The sequence below is a fragment of the Apostichopus japonicus genome, chromosome 7 (assembly GCF_037975245.1).
Source record: "Apostichopus japonicus isolate 1M-3 chromosome 7, ASM3797524v1, whole genome shotgun sequence".
NCBI lineage: Eukaryota > Metazoa > Echinodermata > Holothuroidea > Aspidochirotida > Stichopodidae > Apostichopus > Apostichopus japonicus.
Window position 1 is genome coordinate 13,031,485 of NC_092567.1, and position 15,237 is coordinate 13,046,721.

Genomic DNA, 15,237 nt, shown 5'->3' on the forward strand with positions numbered 1-15,237 from the left:
GTCCGGTATCGATAAATCGAATGTGCGGTACCAATCAAACGAATGTGCGGTACCGATCAATCGAATGTGCGGTACCAATCGATCGAATGTGCAGTATCGATCGATCGAATGTTCGGTACCGATCAATCGAATGTTCGGTATCGATCAATCGAATGTTCGGTACCGATCAATCGAATGTGCAGTATCGATCGATCGAATGTTCGGTACCGATCAATCGAATGTTCGGTACCGATCAATCGAATGTTCGGTATCGATCAATCGAATGTTCGGTACCGATCAATCGAATGTGCGGTATCGATCAATATAATATTCGGTACCGATCAATCGAATGTGCGGTATCGATCAATCGAATGTCCGGTATCGTTAAATCGAATGTCCGGTATCGATAAATCGAATGTGCATTACCGATCAAACGAATGTGCGGTACCGATCAATCGAATGTACGGTACCAACTATCGAATGTGCGGTATCGATCGATGAAATGTTCGGTACCGATCAATCGAATGTGCGGTACCAATCGATCGATCGAATGTGCGGTACCGATCAATCGAATGTTCTGTATCGATCAATCGAATGTGCGGTACCGATCAATCGAATGTGCGGTACCGATCAAATCGAATGTGCGGTACCAATCGATCGATCGAATGTGCGGTACCGATCAAACGAATGTGCGGTACCGATCAATCGAATGTGCGGTACCGATCGATCGAATGTGCGGTACCGATCAATCGAATGTGCGGTACCGATCAATCGAATGTGCGGTATCGATCGATGGAATGTGCGGTACCGATCAAACGAATGTGCGGTACCGATCAATCGAATGTGCGGTATCGATAAATCGAATGTGCGGTATCGATCAATATAATGTTCGGTACCGATCAATCGAATGTGCGCTATCGATCAATCGAATGTCCGGTATCGATAAATCGAATGTGCAGTACCGATCAATCGAATGTGCGGTACCGATCAATCGAATGTGCGGTACCAATCGATCGATCGAATGTGCGGTACCGATCAAACGAATGTGCGGTACCGATCAATCGAATGTTCGGTACCGATCAATCGAATGTTCGGTATCGATCAATCGAATGTGCGGTACCGATCAATCGAATGTGCGGTACCGATCAAACGAATGTGCGGTACCGATCAATCGAATGTGCGTAACCGATCAATCGAATGTGCGGTACCGATCAATCGAATGTGCGGTACCGATCAATCGAATGTGCGGTACCGATCGATCGAATGTGCGGTACCGATCAATCGAATGTGCCGTACCGATCAATCGAATGTTCGGTATCGATCAGTCGAATGTGCGGTATCGATCAGTCGAATGTGCGGTATCGATCAATCGAATGTCCGGTATCGATAAATCGAATGTGCGGTACCAATCAAACGAATGTGCGGTACCGATCAATCGAATGTGCGGTACCAATCGATCGAATGTGCAGTATCGATCGATCGAATGTTCGGTACCGATCAATCGAATGTTCGGTATCGATCAATCGAATGTTCGGTACCGATCAATCGAATGTGCGGTATCGATCAATATAATATTCGGTACCGATCAATCGAATGTGCGGTATCGATCAATCGAATGTCCGGTATCGTTAAATCGAATGTGCGGTACCGATCAATCGAATGTGCGGTACCAATCAATCGAAAGTGCGGTATCAATCAACCGAATGTTCGGTATCGATCAGTCGAATGTGCGGTATCGATCAATCGAATGTCCGGTATCGATAAATCGAATGTGCGGTACCGATCAAACGAATGTGCGGTACCGATCAATCGAATGTACGGTACCAACTATCGAATGTGCGGTATCGATCGATGAAATGTTCGGTACCGATCAATCGAATGTGCGGTACCAATCGATCGATCGAATGTGCGGTACCGATCAATCGAATGTTCTGTATCGATCAATCGAATGTGCGGTACCGATCAATCGAATGTGCGGTACCGATCAAATCGAATGTGCGGTACCAATTGATCGATCGAATGTGCGGTACCGATCAAACGAATGTGCGGTACCGATCAATCGAATGTGCGGTACCGATCGATCGAATGTGCGGTACCGATCAATCGAATGTGCGGTACCGATCAATCGAATGTGCGGTATCGATCAATCGAATGTGCGGTACCAATCGATCGAATGTGCGGTATCGATAAATCGAATGTACGGTACCAATCGATCGAATGTGCGGTATCGATCAATCGAATGTACGGTACCAATCAATCGAATGTGCGGTATCGATCGATGAAATGTTCGGTACCGATCAATCGAATGTGCAGTATCGATCGATCGAATGTTCGGTACCGATCAATCGAATGTTCGGTATCGATCAATCGAATAGGCGGTACCGATAAATCGAATGTGCGGTACCGATCAATCGAATGTGCGGTACCGATCAAACGAATGTGCGGTACCGATCAATCGAATGTACGGTACCAACAATCGAATGTGCGGTATCGATCGATGAAATGTTCGGTACCGATCAATCGAATGTGCGGTACCAATCGATCGATCGAATGTGCGGTACCGATCAATCGAATGTTCTGTATCGATCAATCGAATGTGCGGTACCGATCAATCGAATGTGCGGTACCGATCAAATCGAATGTGCGGTACCAATCGATCGATCGAATGTGCGGTACCGATCAATCGAATGTACGGTACCAATCAATCGAATGTGCGGTATCGATCGATGAAATGTTCGGTACCGATCAATCGAATGTGCAGTATCGATCGATCGAATGTTCGGTACCGATCAATCGAATGTTCGGTATCGATCAATCGAATAGGCGGTACCGATAAATCGAATGTGCGGTACCGATCAATCGAATGTGCGGTACCGATCAAACGAATGTGCGGTACCGATCAATCGAATGTACGGTACCAACAATCGAATGTGCGGTATCGATCGATGAAATGTTCGGTACCGATCAATCGAATGTGCGGTACCAATCGATCGATCGAATGTGCGGTACCGATCAATCGAATGTTCTGTATCGATCAATCGAATGTGCGGTACCGATCAATCGAATGTGCGGTACCGATCAAATCGAATGTGCGGTACCAATCGATCGATCGAATGTGCGGTACCGATCAATCGAAAGTGCGGTATCGATCAATCGAATGTTCGGTATCGATCAATCGAATAGGCGGTACCGATAAATCGAATGTGCGGTACCGATCAATCGAATGTGCGGTACCGATCAAACAAATGTGCGGTACCGGTCAATCGAATGTTCGGTACCGATCAATCGAATGTTCGGTATCGATCAATCGAATGTGCGGTACCGATCAATCGAATGTGCGGTACCGATCAATCGAATGTGCGGTACCAATCGATCGATCGAATGTGCGGTACCGATCAAACGAATGTGCGGTACCGATCAATCGAATGTGCGGTACCGATCGATCGAATGTGCGGTACCGATCAATCGAATGTGCGGTACCGATCAATCGAATGTGCGGTATCGATAAATCGAATGGGCGGTACCGATCAAACGAATGTGGGGTACCGATCAATCGAATGTGCGGTACCAATCGATCGAATGTGCGGTATCGATAAATCGAATGTACGGTACTGTCACGAACGACTTTATTCATTGTACGTGTATTCAGTATATGCTGGTCAGGGTGATAAGTAGGTCACTCGTCGTGACTGACAACTTGTGCGTTTTTTCTGGAAGCGTCGAGAAATGATGGCGCTATTCGGTATTAACGAGTGCAAATTTCCAGAACATACGGGAAGTAATTTTTAGCAGGTGACCGGATATCGTCGACCAATGAACGATGCACTATCAGTCGTATCTTCGAGACATGGATGATTCTCGATGTTTTTCCGTCAGGATTCCTGGAAGAGAATTTTCGGGAGATTAAACCCGGCTATATAAGAAGAGATATTTTCGGTGATGAGGAGTTTAGTTCAGAGTTTTCCGATCTATTGTGAAAAGAAATTCATCTGAGATAAAAGATTAATCGAGGGGACGGACAGAGGAACCGGTGGACTGTTTGTTTATAAGATTGGTGCGTCGTTTAACCGGGACAGGCGTGACTTCGGCAGAGTTTTTCGGAGTTCACCCAGGAGGAAGCCATCCTTGGGATACAAACGTTGAGTCGAATTGGACCAGCGGGGAACGGTTTTGCTCCTGACCAAGTCACGGGATACCAGCCTACGAGGGAGCCTAATCCCGACATCGTTGTTGGTGACGCAAGGAGGTCAGAACAGCTACGAAAGGAACCGAGAGCCGGCACGCGCCGCGTAAGATAAGTAATCTTTTAAAATTTTAACGGCCGTATAATATTGTAAAATCTGTCTGTAATATTCCAAATTTCTAGTACCAATAATCCTTGTACAAATCAGTAGAGATCGTATCATTGTAAATATATCGTTTTGTTAACTTTCAGAAACATCTCAGTAGTCTTTTGGTCCTTTGAGTTTACTTCCCTGAATCTATCTAAAATTTTATTTTTATCGGCTTTGAAGGCCAAAGGAAAAACCCGGGGTCGCAACAGAGGGGGCGCTAGAAGGTGCCATTTTGTTTTACCCCACGGAAGTTGTGACAATTAATGGGGGCTTATCCGGGAATTGTTTAAAAGATAGAAACAAAACGGGGAAGTGTTTAAAAAAATAGAAACAAAACGGGAAAAGTGTAAAACACCAGAAAGGAGTATATCCCGAAGTGACTTACAAAACTGAGAAGTTTCTGAAACCATATATATTTGATATATTGTTATTGGTACATGTGTTTGCCTGACTGAATGATGGATATTAGAGAATTAACTGAGTTGGGGGCTAAAATGGGTCTTACGGGTGGCGAACTCTTAAACTTCGTCAAAGAACAGCAGCAGATCGCTCGTGACGAAAGGCAACAACAAAGGGCTGAGGCGGAAAAAGAAAGGGCTGAGGCGGAAAAGCAAAGGGCTGAGGCGGAAAAGCAAAGGGCTGAGGCGGAAAAGCAAAGGGCTGAGGCGGAAAAACAAAGAATGTTTGAATTGGCTAAACTTGAAAAGCAAGCTGAGTTGCAGCAAAATAGCAATGGCAATGCCGATTTGAATTCCTCCCGTAGCTCCACTTCAAGCCGCGAGCCAAATAGAATCCCAACGCCCAAAATGCCTCACTTTGATGAGAAGGAAGACCTCGACGCATACTTGCTGCGCTTCGAGCGATTCGCAACAGCGCAAGAGTGGCCAGAGGAACAATGGGCATTAAATTTGAGTCTGTGTCTAAAGGGAGAAAGTCTCCGTGTTTACTCTAGGCTACCACCCGATGACTCACAAGATTATCAAAAGCTAAAGAAAGCCCTGTTGAAACGATTTCAATTCACAGAGGAAGGCTTCCGTCAGAAATTCAGACGAGAAAGGCCCAAAAAGGGAGAAACATCAATTCAATACATGGCAAGGTTGGAAAATTATATGGCCAGATGGTTGGAAATGGGCGGAATTAACAAAACGTTCGAGGAATTTTCAGATCTCATGTTGCGGGAGCAGTTCCTAAATGTATGCAGCAAGGAATTGGCATTATTCCTGAGAGAACATGATTGCAAGACTTCTAAAGCGCTGTCAGAGCTGGCTGACAAATACTTAGAAGCGCATCACAGGGATCTTGAAAAATGTGTGAAATCCTTCCAAACAAATCAGGGAAATGGGAAAAAACCTGACGGTAACCCCAACAGTCAGGAATACAAAACCAAAATTGTGGACGCGGGTGAAAACAGAAACACGCGTTCAGCCATAAAATGCTTTGTTTGCGGGAAATTGGGGCATAAGGCAAACGATTGCAGGCAGAGGTTTAAAGCGCAATCGGCGGTTGCGACTGAAAATGCCAAACCCGAAAAGCTAGGATCGAGCGATGGGTCGCAAAAAGATCATCGTAGCGGACAAACCGCGAATCTGTGTTTGATGAAACAAATCAAGGAAAGTGACAGCTATTCAATTAATTTAGCGTGTGGTCACGAGATCCCAATAGTCAGTGCGGCGTGTGAGGAGCCTACCGACATTACTGAGAAAATTTTGTCAGATGTTAAGGAGCGCATGCCGGTGGTTGAGGGTTATCTTAAAGGGAGGAAGGTGTCAGTGTTACGCGATAGCGGGTGTTCTGGTGTCATCGTTAGGAGAGATTTGATCTCCGATGATCAGTTGACCGGTGTAGATCAACTGTGTGTACTGATTGACGGTACAGTGAGGAAGATTCCAGAAGCTATCGTGGCGGTGGACACGCCCTTTTTCACAGGATCCCTCAAGGCTCTCTGTATGAAGAGGCCAGTGTATGACTTAATAATTGGAAATGTTCCTGGTGTTCGAGGTCCTGAGAATCCCGACCCAGATTGGAGTGTAAAAGAAGTTCCAAGTGAGCAGTGTGAACCTCACAATGTGGAAGAAACAGCTAGTGTTGAAATAGGAACCAGTGTTGAGTCACGTGATGAACCGGAAGTCGCTGCGGATCAAATGATTCCAAGTGATGACGTAGGCGATGACTCAGATATTGGAGGTGCCGTAGAGACACGTGCACAAAAGCAAAAACGAAATGAAAATCTGAAACCCCTAAAAACGGCTTATGTTCATATGGATGACGTAACACCTGAGCAATTGAGACAAGCTCAGAAGGAGGATTCAACCCTCAAAAATTGCTTCAAGCATGTTGGGAATCCCAGACCACTGAAAGGTAAAGAGGGGATCTCCGAATTCATTTTAAGGAATGATATTCTATATCGCAAAGTTTCGGGGAATGACAAGCCTAGTGACCAATTGGTTGTACCCGAAAAGTTCAGAAATCAAGTGATGAAACTGGCTCATGACAGTATTATGGCGGGTCACCTAGGGATAGCCAAGACAACTGACAAAGTTCAGTCTCAGTTCTACTGGCCAGGTGTAGGATCCGACGTAATGCGTTATTGCAAGTCATGCGATATTTGCCAGAGAACATGTGATAAGGGAAGGGTCACTAAGGTCCCATTGGGTCACATGCCCTTGATTGACACACCATTCAAGAGGGTGGCAGTAGACATTGTCGGACCGATCAGTCCTACTTCCAAGCATGGGAATCGGTATATCCTAACACTTGTCGATTATGCAACAAGGTTCCCAGAGGCAGTTCCATTGCGTAACATAGATACTGAGAGAGTGGCAGAAGCTTTGGTGGACATATTTTCAAGAGTGGGAGTCCCATCTGAGATCCTGACTGACAGGGGGTCACAGTTTACCTCAGATGTGATGAAGGAGGTGAGTCGATTACTGTCACTGCGACAACTCACCACTACCCCCTACCACCCGATCTGCAACGGTCTAGTTGAGAAATTCAATGGTACCTTGAAGAGGATGCTAAAGCGCATGTGTGAGGAGAGACCGTCAGACTGGGACCGCTATATAGGACCACTACTATTTGCGTATAGGGAGGCTCCGCAAGCCAGCACAGGTTTCGCACCGTTCGAGTTACCCTATGGTAGGACAGTGAGAGGTCCTATGGCCATTTTGAAAGAGATGTGGACATCTGAAGTGGACAACCCTGAAACTAGGTCAACATATCAGTATGTCCTAGATTTGAGAGAACGGCTAGAGGAGACTTGCGCTCTGGCTAGATCAGAGTTACAGGAATCGTCAGAGAGGTACAAGAAGTACTATAACCGGAAGGCTAAAAGTCGCAAGTTCAAACCAGGTGATTTGGTGTTGATACTCTTGCCTACTGATCAAAACAAGCTGTTGATGCAGTGGAAGGGGCCATTCACCGTATTGAGTGAAATTGGCGAATCGAGCTATTCAATCGATGTCAATGGGAAGTCGAAAAGTTTTCATGCAAACCTGCTGAAAGAGTACATAAGTAGGGACAAGTCAAATGTGGTTGGGACTACAGTCATTTCAATGTCTGAGGATGAGGAGCAGGAAAGTTGTTTCGAACTGCCTGCGCTGCAGACTAATCAGAGTGAATCGGCATCGGATGTTGTCGTAAATGACGAATTAGGTGTAGGCCAATCACACGAGGTTAAACGAGTGTTATCCAAGTTCGCTGATGTCCTAACTGATGTACCTGGCAAAACTGATGTTCTCAAATGTGACATCAAGTTAACTACTGATAAGCCAATCAAAGCAAAGCCTTACCCAGTACCACTCTCGATGCGAGATTCGTTACAAGAGGAAGTTAGGAAAATGATTGACATGGGAGTCATTGAACCTTCAAACTCACCTTATAGTTCACCTGTGGTGTTGGTACCTAAACCTGATGGTACGAAGAGATTCTGCGTGGATTATAGGAAGCTCAATAAAGTAACCACGTATGAAGCTGAACCTATGCAAACCATGACAGAGATATTCTCGGAATTGTCGAATGACAAGTACTTCAGTCGAATCGATCTAACGAAGGGATATTGGCAGGTTGAAATGACACAGTCAGCGAAAGAGAAGACTGCCTTTGTGACACCAGATGGGTTATGGCAATTTAAAACGATGCCCTTTGGATTGGTTGGGGCACCGGCAGTTTTCACTAGGTTGATGAGAACCATTTTGAGGGATGTGCCAAATGTTGTCAATTATCTGGATGATATTTTGATTCATACCGAGACATGGGATGAGCATGTAGAGTGTTTGGAGTTGTTGTTTCAGACGTTGAGAGAGAGCGGACTGACAGCTCGTCCGAGTAAGTGTGAAATAGGGTTCACTAAATTAGAGTTCTTGGGCCACACAGTTGGAAACGGGAAGTTGGGCCCGAAGCAGAGTACCCTTGATAAAATCAAAAAAGCTCCAAAACCCGAGACGAAAACCCAAGTCAGGTCGTTTCTTGGTCTCACGGGGTATTACAGAGACTATATACCAAACTACTCTGCACTAGTTGCCCCACTGTCGGACCTGACGAGGAAGGGTTCACCCAATAGAGTGATTTGGGGAAGCGCCCAGGACAAGGCGTTCAATGATCTGAAGCGAGCGCTTATTAGTCCACCCCTTCTCAGGCTTCCTGATGTAAATAAGCAATTTGTTCTGAGGACCGATGCATCCGATGTAGGGATTGGTGCAGTCCTACTACAGGAACATGAAGGAGAGTTATTTCCTGTAGCGTATGCTAGTAGAAAGTTATTGGAGAGGGAAAGAAATTATTCAGTGATTGAGAGAGAATGCCTAGGATTAGTTTGGGCAGTACAGAAATTCCATGTATATCTGTACGGAAGTGAGTTCGTCTTACAGACTGATCACGAACCACTCACTTATTTAAATAGAGCGAAGTTGCTGAACTCAAGAATTATGAGATGGGCATTAGTACTACAAGAGTATAGATTCAGACTAGAATCAATTAAGGGAAAGTACAATGTTGGTGCAGATTATATGAGCCGAATGTAAGCGGGTTATTCATTCATTTAATCAGATGTAGATTTGTTGATTGTAACACTATTGATTGTTGTTATGCTATCATACATTTATGATTGACATAGTTTTGTCGGATTATAGAATTGTTTATAGTTTATAGAATTTGACATTTATGGAATTGTTAGTTTGAGTATTTTGAGATGGTTATCAATATTCATTAGTTATGTTTAATTTAAAGTTGCATACACGTCCATTTATAGATGAAATATTTAAAATATTTATCTTAAAGGGGGAGTAATTGTCACGAACGACTTTATTCATTGTACGTGTATTCAGTATATGCTGGTCAGGGTGATAAGTAGGTCACTCGTCGTGACTGACAACTTGTGCGTTTTTTCTGGAAGCGTCGAGAAATGATGGCGCTATTCGGTATTAACGAGTGCAAATTTCCAGAACATACGGGAAGTAATTTTTAGCAGGTGACCGGATATCGTCGACCAATGAACGATGCACTATCAGTCGTATCTTCGAGACATGGATGATTCTCGATGTTTTTCCGTCAGGATTCCTGGAAGAGAATTTTCGGGAGATTAAACCCGGCTATATAAGAAGAGATATTTTCGGTGATGAGGAGTTTAGTTCAGAGTTTTCCGATCTATTGTGAAAAGAAATTCATCTGAGATAAAAGATTAATCGAGGGGACGGACAGAGGAACCGGTGGACTGTTTGTTTATAAGATTGGTGCGTCGTTTAACCGGGACAGGCGTGACTTCGGCAGAGTTTTTCGGAGTTCACCCAGGAGGAAGCCATCCTTGGGATACAAACGTTGAGTCGAATTGGACCAGCGGGGAACGGTTTTGCTCCTGACCAAGTCACGGGATACCAGCCTACGAGGGAGCCTAATCCCGACATCGTTGTTGGTGACGCAAGGAGGTCAGAACAGCTACGAAAGGAACCGAGAGCCGGCACGCGCCGCGTAAGATAAGTAATCTTTTAAAATTTTAACGGCCGTATAATATTGTAAAATCTGTCTGTAATATTCCAAATTTCTAGTACCAATAATCCTTGTACAAATCAGTAGAGATCGTATCATTGTAAATATATCGTTTTGTTAACTTTCAGAAACATCTCAGTAGTCTTTTGGTCCTTTGAGTTTACTTCCCTGAATCTATCTAAAATTTTATTTTTATCGGCTTTGAAGGCCAAAGGAAAAACCCGGGGTCGCAACAGAGGGGGCGCTAGAAGGTGCCATTTTGTTTTACCCCACGGAAGTTGTGACAGGTACTAATCGATCGAATGTGCGGTATCGATCAATCGAATGTACAGTACCAATCAATCGAATGTGCAGTATCGATCGATCGAATGTTCGGTACCGATCAATCGAATAATCGGTATCGATCAATCGAATAGGCGGTACCGATAAATCGAATGTGCGGTACCGATCAATCGAATGTCCGGTACCGATCAAACAAATGTGCGGTACCGATCAATCGAATGTTCGGTACCGATCAATCGAATGTTCGGTATCGATCAATCGAATGTGCGGTACCGATCAATCGAATGTGCGGTACCGATCAATCGAATGTGCGGTACCAATCGATCGATCGAATGTGCGGTACCGATCAAACGAATGTGCGGTACCGATCAATCGAATGTGCGTAACCGATCAATCGAATGTGCAGTACCGATCAATCGAATGTTCGGTATCGATCAATCGAATGTGCGGTATCGATAAATCGAATGTGCGGTACCGATCAAACGAATGTGCGGTACCGATCAATCGAATGTGCGGTACCAATCGATCGAATGTGCGGTATCGATCAATCGAATGTACGGTACCAATCAATCGAATGTGCAGTATCGATCGATCGAATGTTCGGTACCGATCAATCGAATGTTCGGTATCGATCAATCGAATGTGCGGTACCGATCAGTCGAATGTGCGGTATCGATCAATCGAATGTCCGGTATCGATAAATCGAATGTGCGGTACCAATCAAACGAATGTGCGGTACCGATCAATCGAATGTGCGGTACCAATCGATCGAATTAGCGGTATCGATCAATCGAATGTACGGTACCAATCAATCGAATGTGCGGTATCGATCGATGAAATTTTCGGTACCGATCAATCGAATGTGCAGTATCGATCGATCGAATGTTCGGTACCGATCAATCGAATGTTCGGTATCGATCAATCGAATGTGCGGTACCGATCAATCGAATGTGCGGTACCGATCAATCGAATGTTCGGTATCGATCAATCAAATGTTCGGTACAGATCAATCGAATGTGCGGTATCGATCAATATAATATTCGGTACCGATCAATCGAATGTGCGGTATCGATCAATCGAATGTCCGGTATCGTTAAATCGAATGTGCGGTACCGATCAATCGAATGTGCGGTACCAATCAATCGAAAGTACAGTATCGATAAATCGAATGTGCGGTACCGATCAATCGAATGTGCGGTACCAATCGATCGATCGAATGTGCGGTACCGATCAAACGAATGTGCGGTACCGATCAATCGAATGTGCGGTACCAATCGATCGATCGAATGTGCGGTACCGATCAAACGAATGTGCGGTACCGATCAATCGAATGTGCAGTATCGATCGATCGAATGTTCGGTACCGATCAATCGAATGTGCGGTATCGATCAATCGAATGTCCGGTATCGATAAATCGAATGTGCCGTACCGATCAATCGAATGTGCGGTACCGATCAATCGAATGTGCGGTACCAATCGATCGATCGAATGTGCGGTACCAATCGATCGACCGAATGTGCGGTACCGATCAATCGAATGTGCGGATTAGATCGATCGAATGCGTTTAACCAATCAATCGAATGTTCGGTACCGATCGATCGAATGTTCGGTACCAATGAATGGAATGTTCGGTACCCATCGATTGAATGTGCGGTACCGATGAATCGAATGTTCGGTATCGATCCATCGAATGTTCGGTATCGATCGACCAGATGTGCGAAACCGATCAACCTAAAGTGCGAAACCGATCAATCGAATGTTCGGTACCGATCAATCGAGTGTGCGATACCGATCAATATCATGTTCGGAACAGATCAATCGAATGTTCGGTATCGATCAATCGAATGTGCGGTATCGATCAATCGAATGTACGGTACCAATCGATCGAATGTGCGGTATCGATCGATCGAATGTACGGTACAAATCAATCGAATGTGCGGTATCGATCGATCGAATGTGCGGTACCGATCAAACGAATGTGCGGTACCGATCAATCGAATGTGCGGTACCGATCAACCTAATGTGCGAAACCGATCATTCGAATGTTCGGTCCTGATCAATCGAATGTTCGGGACCAATCAATCGAATGTGCGGTACCGATCAATCGAATGTACAGTATCGATCAATCGAATGTGCGGTTTCGATCGATCGAATGTTCGGTACCGATCAATTTAATGTTCGGAACAGATCAATCGAATGTTCGGTATCGATCAATCGAAAGTGCGGTATCGATCAATCGAATGTACAGTATCGATCAATCGAATGTTCGGTACTGGTCAATCGAACGTGCGGTACCGATCAATCGAATGTGCGGTACCGATCAATCGAATGTTCGGCATCGATAGATCGAATGTGCGAAACCAATCAACCTAATGTGCGAAACCGATCAATCGAATGTTCGGTCCTGATCAATCGAATGTTCGTGATCGATCAATCGAATGTGCGGCACCGATCAATCGAATGTATAGTATCGATCAATCGAATGTTCGGTGCCAATCAATCGAATGTGCGGTATTGATCGATCGAATGTTCGGTACCGATCAATCGAATGTTCGGTATCGATCAATCGAATGTGCGGTACCGATCAATCGAATGTGCGGTACCGATCAATCGAATGTGCGGTACCAATCGATCGATCGAATGTGCGGTACCGATCAAACGAATGTGCGGTACCGATCAATCGAATGTGCGGTACCGATCAATCGAATGTGCGGTACTGATCAATCGAATGTGCGGTACCAATCGATCGATCGAATGTGCGGTACCGATCAAACGAATGTGCGGTACCGATCAATCGAATGTGCGGTATCGATCAATCGAATGTCCGGTATCGATAAATCGAAGGTGCGTTACCGATCAATCGAAAGTGCGGTACCGATCAACGAATGTGCGGTACCGATCAATCGAATGTTCGGTATCGATCAATCGAATGTGCGGTACCGATCAATCGAATGTTCGGTACCGATCAATCGAATGTGCGGTACCAATCGATCGATCGAATGTGCGGTACCGATCAAACGAATGTGCGGTACCGATCAATCGAATGTGCGGTACCGATCAATCGAATGTGCGGTACCGATCAATCGAATGTGCGGTACCAATCGATCGATCGAATGTGCGGTACCGATCAAACGAATGTGCGGTACCGATCAATCGAATGTGCGGTATCGATCAATCGAATGTCCGGTATCGATAAATCGAAGGTGCGTTACCGATCAATCGAATGTGCGGTACCGATCAACGAATGTGCGGTACCGATCAATCGAATGTGCGGTATCGATCAATATAATGTTCGGTACCAATCAATCGAATGTGCGGTATCGATCAATCGAATGTCCGGTATCGATCAATCGAATGTGCGGTACCGATCAATCGAATGTGCGGTACCGATCAATCGAATGTGCGGTACCAATCGATCGATCGAATGTGCGGTACCAATCGATCGACCGAATGTGCGGTACCGATCAATCGAATGTGCGGATTAGATCGATCGAATGCGTGGAACCAATCAATCGAATGTTCGGTACCGATCGATCGAATGTTCGGTACCAATGAATGGAATGTTCGGTACCCATCGATTGAATGTGCGGTACCGATGAATCGAATGTGCGGTACCGATCAATCGAATGTGCGGTACCGATCAATCGAATGTGCGGTACCGATCAATCGAATGTGCGGTACCGATCAATCGAATGTGCGGTACTGATCAATCGAATGTGCGGTACCAATCGATCGATCGAATGTGCGGTACCGATCAAACGAATGTGCGGTACCGATCAATCGAATGTGCGGTATCGATCAATCGAATGTCCGGTATCGATAAATCGAAGGTGCGTTACCGATCAATCGAAAGTGCGGTACCGATCAACGAATGTGCGGTACCGATCAATCGAATGTTCGGTATCGATCAATCGAATGTGCGGTACCGATCAATCGAATGTTCGGTACCGATCAATCGAATGTGCGGTACCAATCGATCAATCGAATGTGCGGTACCGATCAAACGAATGTGCGGTACCGATCAATCGAATGTGCGGTACCGATCAATCGAATGTGCGGTACCGATCAATCGAATGTGCGGTACCAATCGATCGATCGAATGTGCGGTACCGATCAAACGAATGTGCGGTACCGATCAATCGAATGTGCGGTATCGATCAATCGAATGTCCGGTATCGATAAATCGAAGGTGCGTTACCGATCAATCGAATGTGCGGTACCGATCAACGAATGTGCGGTACCGATCAATCGAATGTGCGGTATCGATCAATATAATGTTCGGTACCAATCAATCGAATGTGCGGTATCGATCAATCGAATGTCCGGTATCGATAAATCGAATGTACGGTACCGATCAATCGAATGTGCGGTACCGATCAATCGAATGTGCGGTACCAATCGATCGATCGAATGTGCGGTACCAATCGATCGACCGAATATGCGGTACCGATCAATCGAATGTGCGGATTAGATCGATCGAATGCGTGGAACCAATCAATCGAATGTTCGGTACCGATCGATCGAATGTTCGGTACCAATGAATGGAATGTTCGGTACCCATCGATTGAATGTGCGGTACCGATGAATCGAATGTTCGGTATCGATCCATCGAATGTTCGGTATCGATCGATCAGATGTGCGAAACCGATCAACCTAAAGTGCG

At 45.2% G+C, this 15,237-nt stretch overlaps 1 protein-coding gene across 1 annotated transcript; it reads left to right on the forward strand.

The window, feature by feature from the left end:
- Positions 1-3,592: 3,592 nt before the first annotated feature.
- LOC139969381 (uncharacterized) lies at positions 3,593-10,423 on the forward strand. The gene has a single exon (XM_071974276.1). It carries the CDS (start codon positions 4,769-4,771, stop codon positions 9,329-9,331), a length of 4,563 nt encoding a protein of 1,520 aa, XP_071830377.1. The 5' UTR covers positions 3,593-4,768; the 3' UTR covers positions 9,332-10,423.
- The last annotated feature ends 4,814 nt before the right edge of the window (positions 10,424-15,237 follow it).

Excerpts from the sequence above, each read along its gene's own strand:
- LOC139969381 (XM_071974276.1), top strand. The coding sequence starts at position 4,769 with ATGATGGATATTAGAGAATTAACTGAGTTGGGGGCTAAAATGGGTCTT.